The sequence below is a fragment of the Tursiops truncatus genome, chromosome 7 (genome assembly GCF_011762595.2).
Source record: "Tursiops truncatus isolate mTurTru1 chromosome 7, mTurTru1.mat.Y, whole genome shotgun sequence".
Lineage (NCBI taxonomy): Eukaryota > Metazoa > Chordata > Mammalia > Artiodactyla > Delphinidae > Tursiops > Tursiops truncatus.
In genome coordinates, this window is record NC_047040.1 from 53,886,782 (window position 1) to 53,904,321 (window position 17,540).

The 17,540-nt window shown below is 37.1% G+C and overlaps 1 protein-coding gene across 6 annotated transcripts in view; it reads left to right on the plus strand.

Moving 5' to 3' along the window:
* Positions 1–17,540, plus strand: part of SESTD1 (SEC14 and spectrin domain containing 1) — a 143,270-nt gene that overhangs the window by 117,511 nt on the left and 8,219 nt on the right. For all 6 annotated transcript variants that reach the window (XM_019931592.3, XM_019931595.3, XM_019931596.3 and 3 more), the window contains 7 exons: positions 5,107–5,301; positions 5,828–5,942; positions 7,396–7,555; positions 10,748–10,829; positions 11,930–12,052; positions 12,820–13,011; positions 15,508–15,629. In XM_019931592.3, the coding sequence (XP_019787151.1) occupies positions 5,107–5,301; positions 5,828–5,942; positions 7,396–7,555; positions 10,748–10,829; positions 11,930–12,052; positions 12,820–13,011; positions 15,508–15,629 (989 nt within the window). The remainder of the gene's footprint in view (positions 1–5,106; positions 5,302–5,827; positions 5,943–7,395; positions 7,556–10,747; positions 10,830–11,929; positions 12,053–12,819; positions 13,012–15,507; positions 15,630–17,540) is intronic.

The window sequence follows — 17,540 nt, forward strand, 5'->3', positions numbered from 1 at the left end:
ATATGACAGATTAGAGAAACCCAAGTTTTAGGTACAGGGCATAAGAGAGACCACATTTGGAACAGTACCTGTTACCTACCTAATTTAATGTCAACAAATCTACAATACCTAATATAAAAAGTGTTTTATGTGTTCACTCAGTACATGCTAGTAGGGCACATACTAAATGTCACTTGTTCTGGGCTCTTGAGAATATAGCACTGTCTTATCATACGGAACTTCCATTCAAGTTGAGGAAAGAGGGAGTGGAGAGCAGTATAGGTAAGGCTTTCCGGAAGGGCCTCTCTGAGGAGATGACATTTAATCAGAGACCTTGAAATGATATGAAGGAGTAATCCAAGCAAAGGGCAATTCAGATCGAGGACACAGCAGTAGAAACACTCTGTGGCAGGAGCGTACTTGCCATGATAGAGGAACAGCAGGTATGTTGGCAGTGTTGGAGTGCAGTGAGCAAGATAGGGAGTCAGGGGCCAAAACATGTCATGTGATTTTAGCCCAGAAAAAGGAACTTGAAGTTTGTTTTAAATATTATGTGAAATCATTGGAGAAGTATTTGAGCAGATAATTGATTTATGTTTTTAAAAGATCACCAGCTATTGTATAGGGGATAGGGAGCAGGGACACACAGTGAAATAGGAAGACAGGAAGCTAACAGAATGGAGGCAGCAGAAGTGATGAGAAGTTGTCAGGCTTACGAGGTTGAGCCGGCAGGACTGGCTCTTGGAGGAGTCATGTGTTTAGCCTTAATGACTATTCAGGTGGGGAAAACTGAGAGAAGTAGGTTTGGGAGGCTGGAGAATCAGTATCTGTGGGGGCAGGTTAGTCATCCAAATGAAGATAGCTGTTAGATAGTTGGGTATCAGTATCTTGGGAAGAGGTCAGGGTTGAAGATATTATTAGTCTATAGATGTTACTTAAAGGCATGGGACAAGATGAAATCATCCAAACCGAATGAGTATTGGTTTAGAAGAAAAGAGCCTTTGGAAAGCTGAACCCTGGGTCACTCCTAAATTTAGAGGGCAAGGAGAGGAAGGAGAGCCAGCAGAAGAGGCCGAAAAGGATCTTTGTGGCTCAGGAAAGAAGTGAAAAAGGAGGGAGAGGTGGTCACCTTTGTTAAAATCAACTGAGAGGTCCAATAAGATAAAGACTGAGATTTTTTTGATAAGAGTGGGAAGGACAAAATCCTGATCAGAGTGAATTAAAAAAAGAATAGGAAATAAGATAGAGTGAGTATAACGATCTCCTTTAAGGGAAGGTTTTTTATCTTTAATTTACATATATTAAAATCCACATATCTTAAGTATATATTTTGTTTTTTAGTAGAAGATGCAGTTTATTTGTACACTGATGGGAATAATCCATTTGAAAAGAGAAGATAATTGCAAGAGCAAAGCCTTGCATAGGCAGCAGAGGTTAGTGTGTAGAGTGCAGTGGAGCAGTTGGCCTTAGAATCAGGCAGAGTTCCTTCATTATTTTAGCAGAGAGGGCAGAGCCTAGGGCTACAGAAGCGGGGAAGGTCATAGATTTGTCTGTGAGAGGATGAAAGAGTTCTCTTCTGATGGCGTCATAGTGAATTATGAAGTTGGATTTTTGGCTAGAGTGAAGAGGTGAAAGGGAGTTGGATATTTAAGAAGTGAAAAAAACATATCATAAGAATAGGGAGGTGAAATAACTAGAGAAATACAATAGGGTTTCTGAAGGCCCATTTGAGGTTATTTGGTCACAACTTTAAAAAGACACCTATCCACATAGTTGATTTGATCCAGCCACCTTCAGCTGCTGGAGGCACACAGCAGGAAGAGAAACCAGGTCAGAGGTTTTGTTTGTTCAAATAGAAGTACAGTTAATACACAATATTATATAAGTCTCAGGTGTACAATATAGTGATTCACAGTTTTTAAAGGTTATACTCCATTTATAGCTATTATAAAATATTGGCTATATTCCCCATGTTGTACAGTATATCCTTGTGGCTAACTTTATACCTAATAGTTTGTACCTCTTAATCCCCACCCCCTGTCTTGCCCTCCCCCACTGGTAACCACTAGTTTGTTCTCTATATCTGTGAGTTTGCATCTTTTTTATTATATTTTCTAGTTTGTTTTATTTTTTTAGATTCCACATTTATATGGATTATCATACAGTATCATATAGATTTATCTTTTTCTGACTTATTTCACATAGCATAATGTCCTCTAAGTCCATTCATTTTGCTAAAAATGTCAACATTTTGTTCTTTTTTATGGCTGAGTAGTAGTCCATTGTGTGTCTGTGTGTGTGTATGTGTGTGTGTGTGTATCCCACATCTTCTTTATCCATTCATTTGTATATGGACACTTAGATTGCTTTTATATTTTAGCTATTGTAAATAGTGCTGCTATGAACATTGGGGTACATGTATCTTTTTGAATTAGCGTTTTGGGGGTTTTTTTGGGTATAAACCCAGGAGTAGAATTGCTGGTTCATATGTTAGTTCTATTTTTAGTTTTTCGATAAACCTTCATACTCTTTTCCACAGTGGCTACACCAATTTACATTCCCACCAATAGCGTACAAGGGTTCCCTTTTCTCCACATCCTTGCCAACATTTGTTGTTTGTGTTCCTTTTGATGACAGCCATTCTGACAGGTGTGAGGTGACAGGTGTGAGGTGGTATCTCACGGTGGTTTTGATTTACGTTTCCCTGACGATTAGTGATGTTGAGAATCTTTTCATGTACCTGTTGGCCATCTGTATGTCTTCTTTGGAAAAATGTCTGTTCAGGTCTTCTGCCCATTTTTTTAATCAGGCTGTTTATTTTTTTGATGTTGAGTTATATTGGCTGTTTATGTAGTTTGGATATTAACCCCTTATTTTTCATATCATTTCCAAATACTTTCTCCCATTCAGTAGGTTGTATTTTTTGTTGGTTTCCTTTTTTGTGAAAAAGCTTTTATGTTTCATTAGGTCCCATTTGTTTATTTTTGCTTTTATTTCCTTTGCTTTAGGAAACAGATCCAAAAAAATATTGCTGCGATTCATGTCAAAGAGTGTTCTGCCTGTGTTTTCCTCTAGGAGTTTTATAGTATCCGGTCTTACATTTAGGTCGTTAATCCATTTTGAGTTTATTTTTGTATATGGTGTTAGAGAATGTTCTAATTTTATTCTTTTACATGTAGCTGTCTAGTTCTCCCAGCACCACTTATTGAAGAGACCATCTTTTCTCCATCATGTATTCTTGTCTCCTTTGTCATAGATTGACCACAAGTGCATGAGTTTATTTCTGGGCTCTCTATTCTGTTCCATTGATCTATGGGTCTTTTTTTGTGCCAGTACCGTACTGTTTTAATTACTGTAGCTTTGCATTCTGAAGTCAGGGAGGCTGATTTCTCCAGCTCTGTTTTTCTTTCCCAAGATTGTTGTGGCTGTTTGGGTTCTTTTGTGTTTCCATACAAATTTCAAAATTATTTGTTCTAGTTCTGTGAAAAATCCCATTGGTACTTTGATAGGGATTGCACTGAATCTGTAGGTTGCCTTGGGTAGTATGGTCATTTAAACAATATTGATTCTTCCAATCCAAGAATATGGTACATCTTTCCATCTGTGTCATCTTCAACTTCTTTCATCAGTGTCTTATAGTTTTCCGAGTACAGGTCTGTTACCTCCTTAGGTAGGTTTATTCATAGGTATTTTATTCTTTTTGATACAATGGTAAATGGGATTGTTTCCTTAATTTCTCTTTCTGATAGTTTGTTTTCAGTGTATAGAAGTACAACAGATTTCTGTAATCAATTTCATATCTTGCAACTTTACTGAATTCATTGATGAGCTCTAGTAGTTTTCTGGTGGTGTCCTTAGGATAGTCTATGTATAGTATCATGTCACCTGCAAACAGTGACAGTTTTACTTCTTCTTTTCCAATTTGGATTCCTTTTATTTCTTTTTCTTCTCTGATTGCTGTGGCTAGGACTTCCAAACTGTTTTGAATATAAGTGGTGAGAATGAGCATCCTTGTCTTGTTCTTGATCTCAGAGGAAATGCTTTCAGCTTTTCACCATTGAGTATGATGTTAGCTGTGAGTTTTTCATATATGGCCTTTATTATGCTGAGGTTTGTCTCCTCTATGCCCACTTTCTGGAGAGTTTTTCTCATAAATGGATGCTTTTTCTGCATCTGTTCTTCTTTTTTGACGGGTGAATCTGATGGAAGGAAGGAGAGCAGGGCATGAGCATGGGTTGTGCCCTGGGAGGTGGTTATAGCCTCTGACAAAGGGTAGAAGGGAGGACCTGAGGCTCCTGAGTGCTGGACAGTAGAACATGCTGAGATCAATGGATTGGTGGACCTCATGGGGCTGTAGGAGCAGGCATACTCAAGGATGTGAATTGGAGAGTCAGCAACTGGTGATCAGAGAATGGGATTCTTGAAATTAAGATTCGGGGGCTGTATAGTAATATATGATAATGACAGAATTTTGTGTCTGTTGGAGTAGGTAGCTGAGGTGGGGTGAGGACAGGATAGTTGGAAGTGAGGGAGGGAGTCAAGGAACTAAGACTTAGTTCAGTGTTGATTGGATGTCTACACAGTGGAAGTCAGGAAGAAGGCTGGCACTGAGAGGAAGTTCAGGGAAGTCTGCTAGCTCTGAGATGAGGCCCTGCAACAGAAAACGTTGGCAGGATGTAATCCGACTACATGCATTTCATTGGAGATGTGGTTTTTGAGAGAAGGAGCAGAAGAAATGGTTTGGAAAGAGTAATGAGGAGTGAGGCAGCCATCTCCCCCACTTCCAGGCTTGTGGTAGGTTGGCTGTACAAGCAAAAACAGCCATCAGAAGGGCTGCAGAGCTAACTGCTTCCTCTGAGGGTGACAGGTTTCACACACAACAGGGAAGAGAAGGGGACATTTAGAGGCCAGGATGAGCAAATAGATCCTGCTATTGGCAGGAGTGAATTCCAGGGATCGCAGTGGAAGGATTTGGGCGCTGGGGACTTTTCGTCCTCAATTTAAATAATTTTGCTTTAGAAAACTCTCATATATGTTACTTAGTATATCTGGAGATATTGTAAAATGTAAGGTATTCTTCAGGAACTGATTTGATCCTTAATTTACTTTACAACCTCTATATTACAGGAATGGTTTGCAGTTTATGTGGAACTTAATCAGCAAATTGCAGCACTCTTAAATGCTGGGGATGAGGAAGATCTTGTGGAACTGAAGTCGCTGCAGCAACAACTTAGTGATGTTTGTTATCGACAGGCCAGTCAGCTGGAATTTAGGCAGAATCTCTTACAAGCAGCTCTTGAATTTCATGGTGTTGCCCAAGATGTAAGTGTCTACTCTGATTGCTTTTCTTTTCTTCAAATTATCTGAATACTTATCTGCACATCATTTTTGCAGGTTTGCATGTCTCCTAATTATTTTTCTGGAACAGTAAAATTTACTGGTGGGGGAAATAAGATACACTTCTTTGATTTTTTAAAAAATTTTAAGTCATTCTGCATGCAACTAAACTTTTTTTTTTTTTTGTCTAAATAGAGTGTCCCAACCTCTTAGATAATTTCATTTGGATAGTTTTTTCAGTCTTCGTGCTTTATAACATAGATTGAAATGGAAGTTTCAATACTTTTTAACATTCTGCTGACCTGGACATACTTTGTCTTCCTGGTGCATGCATCTGTGTGTTCTGTCATTCAGATAACATGTATTCTAATTATTTGTCCTTGTCTTTTAACAGCAGAGTCTTTTTCAAGTATAATTGTGATAACCTCATTAGATATAAACCTCATTAATCATTAAACACTTTAGATGCTGATTACATCAGGGTTATCTCTTTGGTGTCCCTCTGCTTTAGTTGTCTCAGCAGTTGGATGGCTTATTAGGGATGTTGTGCGTAGATGTAGCACCAGCTGATGGAGCATCGATTCAGCAAACTTTAAAACTGCTTGAAGAGAAGCTGAAAAGTGTTGGTAAGCAGATTTTAAAAATGCTGAAACATAAGGGTTCTTTTTTTAAAAACTATCACTACCATGGTTAGACAAGTCAACTTATACTGATCTAATTATAATTATTAACAGGGACCATAGGAAAAATTGGTATAAAAAAGGCTTTATCCCCTTAAAGGGTGTAATTTATGCTACAGTGTTTATTTTTCATTGTTGGTCAGTCACCCTTCCTTCACAGGGCCTTTAGCCTTTCTTGTTTACGCAGCCGAATCTACAGGTGCTATGTCTTGCATATTCTATGAACAGTTATTTGTAGTGCATGCATAAACTGTAATTAGCTGTGAAATGTTCTGTGGTAAACCCTGTATGCCCCAAACTGTGTTTTATGCAATGATTTTTGTTGTTGCTATATCCTAACCTTGTGAAAAAATAGTTGGTTTGGTTCTGTGCATTTGTTTCTCCAAACTGGGAATACTGCCGAGGTGACATACTCTCCAAGGAGAGGATGGTCCAATTTCATTAAGCTAGTACCCTTACTTGACACCAAGGCTTTTTACATTTTACTACAGTAGGAAATACAGTGAATTTCCCTAAGACGTGACTGGGAGAGGTGGATAGTGGATGTGAAAATGGGAGGGGAGTTGTATTGAGTGGGACAGGAGGGCAAAGGAGAATGGAGGAGAGGAAAGCAGTAACTTAAGGCAGATATTTAGTGGAAAATGGTGACATGTGATTGAACCAATTTAATTAATTTTGAAAAGGACTTGAGGGAATGGGTTTGAAAAATCACGTTTGTATTGGCATTTTACTTGCTTACAGTCTTCGTTATTTTTAACAGATGATATGAGGAATACATGTTTAGTATTTAATATGCCAAATGAAATTTATTTCAAAATGTCACAAGTTTTCTTAAACCATATTTTTCTTTTAAAAATGCTAAAAGAATTCTGGTATATGTACCTAATTTAGAGTCTTGTAAACATATCCTAAGTGTTGCTTCTCGTTGGGTGTAAGCTGGACAGCGCCTATACTCAAAATGTTCAGTGTCCTTTTACAGTGAGAATACATTGCTTGAATGTTTTAATGTCTTGTAACTCATATATTTTTTGAACAGAATATTTGCCTTGTTCTCCTAAAAATTGGACTACATAAAAACAGAAAGGAAAAAATGGAAAATCTTATCAAAATAGAAATTCTCACACTTCCTATTTGCAGTTTTGAAAAGTAATTGTTATCTATGGAAATTCACCTTTTGGAAATTCTCTTTAGGGAGAATTTGAATGAGAGGGAGCTCCAGTTTGAGCCACATTTAAAGGGGTTTTATTGATCGAAATATTCAGAGGCCTCCATCCCAAAGTAGCTTAATGTACAAAGTTGTTATACTTGGAATCCAAGTACAGTATCTGCTGAGAGGATTTACTTAAGGGAGGGAAAGCTTCTCTGTATTAGAGATTAAATATAATAACTTTTGTTTTAGATGTAGGATTGCAAGGTTTGCGTGAAAAAGGTCAAGGTCTTCTGGATCAGATCTCCAATCAGGCATCCTGGGCCTATGGAAAGGATGTAACCATTGAAAATAAAGAAAATGTGGACCACATACAAGGAGTGATGGAAGATATGCAGCTTAGGAAACAAAGGCAAAGTTTGACTGTTCATGTTAATTTTTGCTAAGACAACCTAATATTAATTAAAATGAGAAGTGATGTAATTATATTTTCCATACAAAGTAAAAATTCTTACCTGTTATATAGTAGGCATGTAGTAGGTTTTTGGTGAATGTAGTGATTATTGTATATAATTGTACTAACAGATAATGGCAGTTTGTTCAATTAATGCGTACATTTTCCCTTTTTACTCAGTGGTAAAATTTTCGGTTCCACTCAAGTACATCACATTCCATATCCCCAGTGTAGCCTATGACTCGTCTATCTTTTAAGAAAACTCTTTTTGGAGAATTTTGCTTTTCCATTTTCATTTAGTTTAGAGTTGCTATTAAATCTATCATTTACATTGATGTGTTTCTTCATCTAAACGTTTCAGAAATTTTCATGCATCCATTGTTCTCATATTTGCTGTAGAAGGATTAGACAGTAAACTCTGGGTAAGATGATTTTTAGTTTCCTTTGATGTAGAACTAGGAATTTAAAGGGTTCTTTGAAAACTCAGTTTGCAATAGCAATTGCAGAGTATTGCAAAGTAAAGGATTAAATTAACATATGCTAGTATATATAGGCTAGCATGGTTGTGTGAAAGCTTTGTACACTTAGAAATTCTAAGGTCATCAACAAAAACCTCACAGAAACTCTTCCCTTACATCACAGAGAAAATAGTCATTAGAAATTCCTTCTATCCTCATATCTGCAAACGTATCCATTTCATTATTTATTCTCATCACAAAGATGATATATGTCTGCTCTTATCAAAGCCGTGTGTCCCCATCATCTTCTCACTCCATCAATTCCCATTCTCTACTCTGATCCCTGCCTTTCATTTAAATGCTTAAATCTCTCCTATTAAAAAAAAATTAGACAATTACACACATGCATATACCTTCAACCCTTTGTCTTCTAGCCCTAGAATTCTCCTTCCTGACAGCTGTCATTGATGGTCTAATCTGCACTCATACTTCCTCACTGCCTCTAGTTACTTTTCATCCCTTCTCGGTCTCCCCTCTCCCCTCACCATTTCACTGGACATACTCTTACTGATGTCACAAGTGACTTTGTAATTGCCATGTGTAATAAATGCTTGATCTTGCTCAAAATCCAGGGAATACTTTTGGTCCTGACATTGCTTGACCACTCTGAATAGAATTAGGCACAAATGACTTTTTCTTTCTTCTTGAAACTTCCTGACGACCTTGTCTTCTTTGAAAACACCCTCATGAGTCTCCTCCTGGCACTCTGTTTCTTCTTGGTTCTCTTCACTGATTTCTTGTCCTCTAGCTAATTTCTCTGCTTTCAGGGTTTGTTCTGAGGCCAAATTCTCTTCTCACTCTACTACTTCAATGACTTTCTTTAATATTGACCATGATTGAGTAGTTATGACTCTGACCCAGACCCCTCTTCTGTATGTTAGACCCGTAGTTCCTCTTACTTACTGAATGTCTCCACCTGGATGACCCATACACTACTCAAAAAAACTAATATGGACAGATCAGAATCATTCTCCTCCAAAACTTGCTCTTCTCCTTTAGTTTCCTATCCAGGTTAAAAATACCATCAGCTACCAAACTTGGAATTTATCCCAAGGATTTATTAAAATCATTACTCTTCCTCATCCCTTACAGCCTAATCAGATGCCCAAGTTCTGCTGTCTCTGAATCATGAACACTTCATTCTACCCGATCTTAGCTGCCTGTGGCATTGCTCGTCTATGGTCTGTTGTGCAAGAGCACAATCTTTTGTAAAGCGCACATCTAATCCCCAACTTCCTTTTATAAACTCGTCTCAGTGACTTCCTATTTTCTCAGATGAAGTTCAGTCTCCTTGGAATAGTATAGGAGACCCTTCATAATCCAATCCTGCATAATCTTACCTCCTTTGATTTTTCTACAAAACCACACACTTGTTTTCACTTTCCTGAACGCATCATGCTATTTCATGCATCCATGACTTAGAATACGTCTTTCCTTGTTTTCTGCCGACTGGATTCCTACTTATTCTTTAAGACTCAGGGGTACTTATCCTTGGAAACCTTTTTAGATTTGTAAGGCAAGTTTGTTACTTGTTCCTCCCTATTCTCATACAGCTCCGCAGTAGTGTTTATCACATTGTTTATTTAAAAGTCCATCTCCCCAAATGAGACCATCTTAAAAGTAGCGACCATGTCTTATCCTTTTCAAGCACATTAGTCATACCTGACAATATTTGTTGAATATGTGTATGATATCATCTTCATCACTGAAGTGTCTTACATTGTCTTTTAGCTTCAAATTGTAAAAATACTTATCATGATTACTTCCCTTCAGTCCCTTGTAGAATTGTTTAACCAAGTTGCATTTTAACAATATGTTACGGGCTTTTGTTGAGGGCATCCTTATAAAAAATAGCCTTGTGACAATGACTTACCTATTGTTATCAAGTTTCCTTAAGAATATTAACTATAGTGGAGTCCAGTGCCTCATGGGTAGCTTGTTATTGGTATTTGGTACTGCAGTGAGTTTCCACCTTCCCATCTAAAGTTCATGGAATTGCATGGGAATGAAGGGAATCAAAATGAAGGGATCAGAGCTGAGCTAGATCAAGTCAGCTTAAAATTGTAATCTGTATATTATCCAGGCAGACCACAGTAAAATTTAAGAATACTCTGTGTTTCTCTCCACCCAGAGATCAACAGAATTTTTTTTCTTTCTTAAGAACGTAGGTGGAGGTTTTTTTAAATTCAAAATTTAATATTACTCTGGGTAATGTATAATGTAATGAAAAGCTTTATTTATTGTTTTTATTCCCTTGGAGCATCATTCTCTAAACTAGTATTTTAGAAACTTTACATTTTTATCTTTGAAGGTTGTTTAATGCTAATTGGCAGTTGATATTGCTTCGGGTTTTAGTGTACTGCTGTGTTTGTGCTTTGCTTCAGTATTTTGCAGAATTCATACTATACTCAGAAGGGTTTGTGATTTAGTACCATTCAGGTATTTTAAGGTTTTGATATAACACAGATACAGATATCCTTAAAATTCTTACAAATCAATACAAAATAGTTACAGTCTCCATAGTGTAGAACTGAGTATTTTAGTATACTGTAAAACATGGGTGCCAGATGGTGGTGTTATACTAGTTATCAACAAAACTGAAATGTCCTAAATTTATGTTTGGATTTATTAGATGTGAAGACATGGTAGATGTGCGAAGATTAAAGATGCTTCAGATGGTGCAGTTGTTTAAATGTGAAGAAGATGCTGCCCAGGTAAAGATCAATCAGGCACATTATGCACTTGCCTTTTCTTAGAAGATTGATTTCACCTAACTATAAACAAAAGTGTACTTTTCATGGTCCTAAGCAAGTAAATTCATTAAGTCACATTCTAGTTTATCCTGTCAAAATAATAAAGTTTTGTATTCCCACTTACCTTACTGGTCTCATTTTTTTAAAATTTATTTTAATTAATTTATTTTTGGCTGTGTTGGGTCTTCGTTGCTGCACGCGGGCTTTCTCTAGTTGCGGCGAGTGGGGGCTACTCTTTGCTGTAGTGCACGGGTTTCTCACTATGGTGGCTTCTCTTGTTGTGGAGCACGGGCTCTAGGTGCGTGGGCTTCAGTAGTTGTGGCACACGGGCTTCAGTAGTTGTGGTGCGTGGGCTCTAGAGTGCAGGCTCAGTAGTTGTGGTGCATGGGCTTAGTTGCTCCGTGGCATGCGGGATCTTCACGGACCAGGGCTCGAATCCGTGTCTCCTGCATTGGCAAGTGGATTCTTAACTACTGCACCACCAGGGAAGCCCTTACTGGTCTTATTTGACTTATCTTCTCAATGAAATGCTGTATTGAGCTAGAAATTGGGATTATGTATTATTTATTACTGTTGATTTGGTTGTCAGTTACACATCCCAGGATGAAGCCTGGTGTAGCTTATTGCTTTTTAACCCACAAGAAGGTTTTTCAGCTAGATAAACAATTTGCTATCTTTGTATAGTTAGCATCAAAGAACATGATTCCAGCTTGACATAGAAGAAACTTATGATTTTAAGTAGTAACATAAATCTATAATGAGATTCCAATAAGATTATATTACATAAACACATGATGTTCTATTAGTATAAATCATGAGATGTTAATTTTAAATGAGTGCTTCTCTTTAATAGGTCTTGTCTTCAGATTTTTAAAAATTTTGAGTGGGAGGAGAGGTCATTAATTCATGTAGCTTGGCATTGAATGAAATAAGCTATTAAGGTTATAACTAATGGATTAATTAATCACATGATAGTAATCTTTCTTTATATAAATATGATGTTTTGATATAAGACATAAAGAGTTATGAATCCAGCTTCACTGTTATTTATTTTCATTTAGGCAGTAGAATGGCTAAGTGAACTTCTGGATGCTCTTCTTAAGACCCACATCAGACTGGGTGATGATGCTCAGGAAACGAAAGTTCTACTGGAGAAGCATAGAAAATTTGTTGATGTTGCCCAGGTGCAGAACTGGTTATCTTCCTTTTCTACAAGCTATGTGTTTGCATAGCTTTCTGCATGATTGTAATGTAACTTAACCTTCCAAGTCCAAGAAGATTGGTTACGTTAATCCAGAAATATTACAGAACTAAGAAAATGTCAGCCGGTGAATCAAAACTAGCCTGCATAAACTTGAGAGGGTTTATGTTTTCCTGAATACAGGTTCTGTATGCTTCCTCTGATTTATGGTATATATTATGACATTTTTAGGCAGTAACTGTTCATTCACGAAAGTAAATCAGTAAATGACAAACCCTAGTTTCTGCATCTCACTAGTGTTAGCATAGCAACACAGATTTTTTTTTTTTGCATGTGAAAAGTATCTTAATTTATTTTCCCTAACTGTTGAGTTCACATTGTAACAGTGTGGTTTCCTGTATGTAATATAAAGTGCCCATTTGCCACCCATTCGTTTTGATCAATGAGGGAGCAAACCTTTTTTTTGTGTGTGGGGTGGGGGGTCATGGTTGAGCAGACCGAGGTGGGGAAAACAGAGTAAGAGCGGGAAGCCAGACAAAAAATCAACTTAATAAAAATTAACTGAAAGTATTGCTTCCCCTTTATCATTTATGCATGCAGACAACTTGTAGCAGTAAGTGCCAGTGGACTTACTCATTATCGATTTCTAGTAGTGTTGCTTAATTGTAGTCTCAGTCCTCCTGCACACTTTCCCATCCCTCTTTTCAGAATTCTTTTATTATAATTTCATGTTGACTTTTTCTTTTTTAGAGCACTTATGACTATGGAAGACAGTTGCTACAGGCCACAGTTGTGCTGTGCCAGTCTTTGCGCTGCACCTCTCGATCATCTGGGGATACACTTCCTCGACTGAACAGAGTATGGAAACAATTTACAATAGCATCTGAAGAGAGGGTACATAGGCTGGAAATGGCTATTGCGTTTCACTCAAATGCTGAAAAGGTTCGCTTTTTTAAAAATGTAGTTTCAGTAGTGTTTGTACGTTTAAAATGTGTTAACCTTGTAATTTTGTTATTAGTCTGTTTTTTTAAAATTTTTATTAATTTCATTGTTTAAAGCTTGTTTAGATATAATGTATTGTCTTAGAAAGTTCAAATCAGATTCTTAGTAAGCCATACCAGTGCTAGAGTACTGTGGTTAGAGGAGTTGAAACTATCCAGTAGTCCTCTCTCAGCAGCACGTCTCTCTTCACCAGACCTGGTGCCCAGAATGTACTGTCTGTTCTTTCAGGTGTCATGACTCCCATCTGTTTCATTATGCCCGGAAAGGAAACTTTGCTTTGGCAACTACTACTAATTGTCATAAATTTTTTAAAAGGTCATTTGTGATTTTTATAATGTTTAGAGACTGTCCAGCTAAAATTATGAGAGTAAGGATAAAAATAACTTTTTTTTAATGTGTTGTCTTTAAAGATTCATTCTAGAATTTATTATTTAATGAATTCATTAGTCCCAGAAACCAAAAATGAAATATGCAGGCAAATTTTCAATAGAACCTTTTTCTCAACTGCACAGTGAAAATTTATAGCACCCAAGCCTTATATTTCCACTCCAAAGAGGAGTCTTACTAAGTAGTTAACTTTGTTTTGATCTCTTAACGATCACAGTTTATATGTAGGGAATGTTCAATACAATTTAAGATATGAGAAACCTAAGATGTAAATGTGATAGCCTTAGTCTGTGGAACAGAAGAGAAATTGCCAGGAACCTCAGGAATTAAGCAGTTTCTGTCTGTGTTATGCAGTACATTTGTTAGGAAATGTCCACAGTTAACTCTTTTTGAGCTGGTCACTGAACTCCACAGGTCAGTGTTTTAGTGTAAAATGGGCCTGGTGATGATGAATGAAAGTACATAAAATGGCTTGACTTGTTTATCTACTGATTGTTTTAATGAAAACTTTTTATTGAAGTATAGTATTAACATAGAAAAGTGTACAGCTCAAATGTTCTGCTCACTGAATTTTCATAGAGTGAGCATGCCTGTGTAATCAGTGCACTATTCAAACAACAGAACGTTACCAGTACCCCAGAGGCTCTCCACCCTCTTTTAATCACCCTGCTTCTGCTGCCCATCCCGGGGTGACCACTGGCCTGATTTCTAACACCACTGATAACTTTTTAGGATCGTGCTTTAAAAATGTATCTGCAAGGACATTTTAAAACCTAGATCTCTTTAAGAAATTATGTAAGAATGAATATGGTTGAGACTTTTTTTCATAGAAAATTAATATTCTTATTTCTTCTGGTACATGGCCTTTATCATGCTTGTAATAAACTCTTTAAGTTATTTTATTGTGCCAACCTATGTAAAGCCTTTTGTTATCAGATGTTATTTTTCTTTTGAGTGTGTTGTATTTTATACCAGTAAACATAAATATAACCACAACTATAAGCAACTTGTATAGCAAATGATAGTGATTGGGAAAATATTTAAATTTAATCTAGAATTTTACAATATGAAAATGTCCTTTATGAGTAATGCTGAAGTAAACATAATTGGATTAAGTAAACTATAATGCAAAAAAAGTTGTAAAAATAAATAGTTTCTTCTGCCCCAAATTTTGTAGGTTTTTTTCTTGGAGGTAATTTTTTAAAATTAGTATTATTATTTTAAATCTGGAGTGTATCTTAGACCCATAGAACATCTCAATTTGGGACTAGCCATACTTCAAAAGCTCACTAACCACATGTACTTAGTGGCTACTATGTGTGGGTCTGTACTTGTAGACTTAACTGTTACAAATCACAGCATTTTTTTTTCTTTCTTTCCTTATTTTCTTTTGTACCATTTAAATTTAAATGGTAATAGTTAAGGAAAAATAATATGAAGGACTGTAGAACTTCCTATGTTTGAATTAAAACCTTAATCAATTTACATCTTTTTTTGTTGTTATTTTCGTTTTGTTTGTTTGCTTACATCATTTAACTCAGGTCAGTGGATCACTTTTTAAAATAACTATAAAGTTTCTAGCTAGATAATCACATCAGTTATGTGTTTGTACTCTGAGTATATGTTGTTCTGTATTTATATTTTCTTTCATTTTTGAAGTCTGTAAGCTCTTTGAGGTCAAAATCTGTATCTCATTCATATCCCAAGCTGCTACATAAACATAAAGTAAGTTTTCAATAAATAGTTACTTAATGAATGAAAGAATACTACTTTTTAAGCACAGTTTGAGCTTAGATTCCAAATAGTAGTCTAGTATTATTTTTTTCTTGGAAATCACTATAAACCTCTTCATACTCCAGTTATATTATTAGTAGGGATTGTGTATTTCATTTTGTTTGAATTTCTTGAGCCAGCTTTGATCAATCTTCTATAATGGCATACACGAAGTTGCTAAGAACAGAACAAAAACACCTTCAATCTACTAAGCTTGCATGAACTTGATTCCTTTTCTGTGTCTCTTGATTGATGTTGCATTTTTATTTGTTGTAGATTTTGCAAGACTGTCCAGAAGAGCCTGAAGCTATTAATGATGAGGAGCAATTTGATGAAATTGAAGCAGTTGGGAAATCGCTTTTAGATAGACTAACTGTTCCTGTGGTTTATCCTGATGGGTATGGTGCATGTTCTTACAATTTGTGTTTTTATCAGTAAGGTCTTAAAGGGATATCAAGAGAAGAAAGTCTATTTCTTAAAAGTCCTGGTAAATTAGCTTTGGTTCACATTTTCAATTTCTACAAAAGGTTAGTTTAAAATGAAAAGAAATCCATACTGGGCTCTTAACAATAGTAGCAATTGGTACTTGCTGCTGTCAAATTTATTGCTCTTGATAGCTTGTTGTAGAATAAAGATCATCGACTAGGTTGACATCTTGGGTTCTTGCCTTGACTTTAGTGGTAAGGAGCTGGTGACTTTGGGCTTCATTCATGGAAGGAACGGGGAGGGAACTAATGTTTAGTAACTTAAAATATATACCAAGCCCCAAGTTAAACACTTCACCTTAATTACTTTTGACCAGGGCTAGAGCAGTATGATTATTTTGATTCACAAATGAAGAAACTAAAGCTCAGAAAGGTTAAGTAAGGTCCTCAGGATTTCACAGCTTCTAAGTGGAATTAGAATATAGTTTCAGGTCTGTCTAGCACCAGATCCATTCTCTTTTCACTGTGCTGTATGGAGTCCTAATTTCTTCATTTGTAAAATGATGGGGTCGTGATTCTCACATTCCTTTCCATTTCAAATAGTTGATCATAAAAATAAGAAATAGCCTCTTGAAAATAAACAGACCAGTAAATGAATCAGAAGGAGCTTTATCTACAAGGAGCTAGACCTTCTCAGTAAAAATAATTTAGAAGTAATCCAGAGGATGTTGAATTAAAACAATAGAGCGGGCTTCCCTGGTGGCGCAGTGGTTGAGAGTCCGCCTGCCGATGCAGGGGACACGGGTTCGTGCTCCGGTCCGGGAAGATCCCACATGCCGTGGAGCGTCTGGGCCCGTGAGCCATGGCCACTGAGCCTGCGCGTCCGGAGCCTGTGCTCCGCAATGGGAGAGGCGGCAACAGTGAGAGGCCTGCGTACCGCAAAAAAATAAAAAATAAAACAATAGAGAAACCAAACCATTGAATACAGGTATCCTTACATTGTAACAGAGTGTAATGGGTATGATTGTGGACTCTGGATCCAGATTTGTTGGGTTTAAATCTCAGCTCCGCCACTTATGAGCTATGACATCTTGGGCAAGCCACTTAACCTTTCTGTGCCTCAATTCCCTCATCTAAAAATAAGGATATATGGGGCTTCCCTGGTGGCACAGTGGTTGAGAGTCTGCCTGCCGATGCAGGGGACACGGGTTCGTGCCCCAGTCCGGGAAGATCCACATGCCGCGAAGCGGCTGGGCCTGTGAGCCATGGCCGCTGAGCCTGCGCGTCCGGAGCCTGTGCTCCGCAATGGGAGAGGCCACAACAGTGAGAGGCCTGCGTACCGCAAAAAAATAAATAAATAAAAATAAAAATAGGGATATATTTTCCATACCTCCTCAGGTTACAAGAGCGAGGAAATTAAATGAGCTAAATGTATATAAACTACTTAAAACAATTGTGACACATGGTAAGTGGCACTACTACTGTGTCATGAACTTCAAATGATTATTTGGAATTGATATTGGGAAGATATAACTTTATGCCCAGGAACAAATACTATTCATAGTCTGTACTTAGATAATCTCTAGTCGTACCTAAACTTGAACAATCAGAAGTAGCTTAAAGTCATGTATATCTCCAATGTATAAAAGAGAATAAAATCTAAAAGTTTATAAATTCAGCTGGTAACAGTATTAGTGGGGTGCTTCTGGTTGTTCCATTCCAGGAACCCCCCCCCTCCCCTCGCCAAAATCTCATTTCTGTGTTTCATAACCAGTTGTCATAAAGTCGGTCTCATTCTACTTAAGTCATCCTCGGAGCATCTACCCCTGGTATTTTTGCTTGGGCTTCTCCTCCTGTGTTCTACAAATAGTTCATGTGTCATTT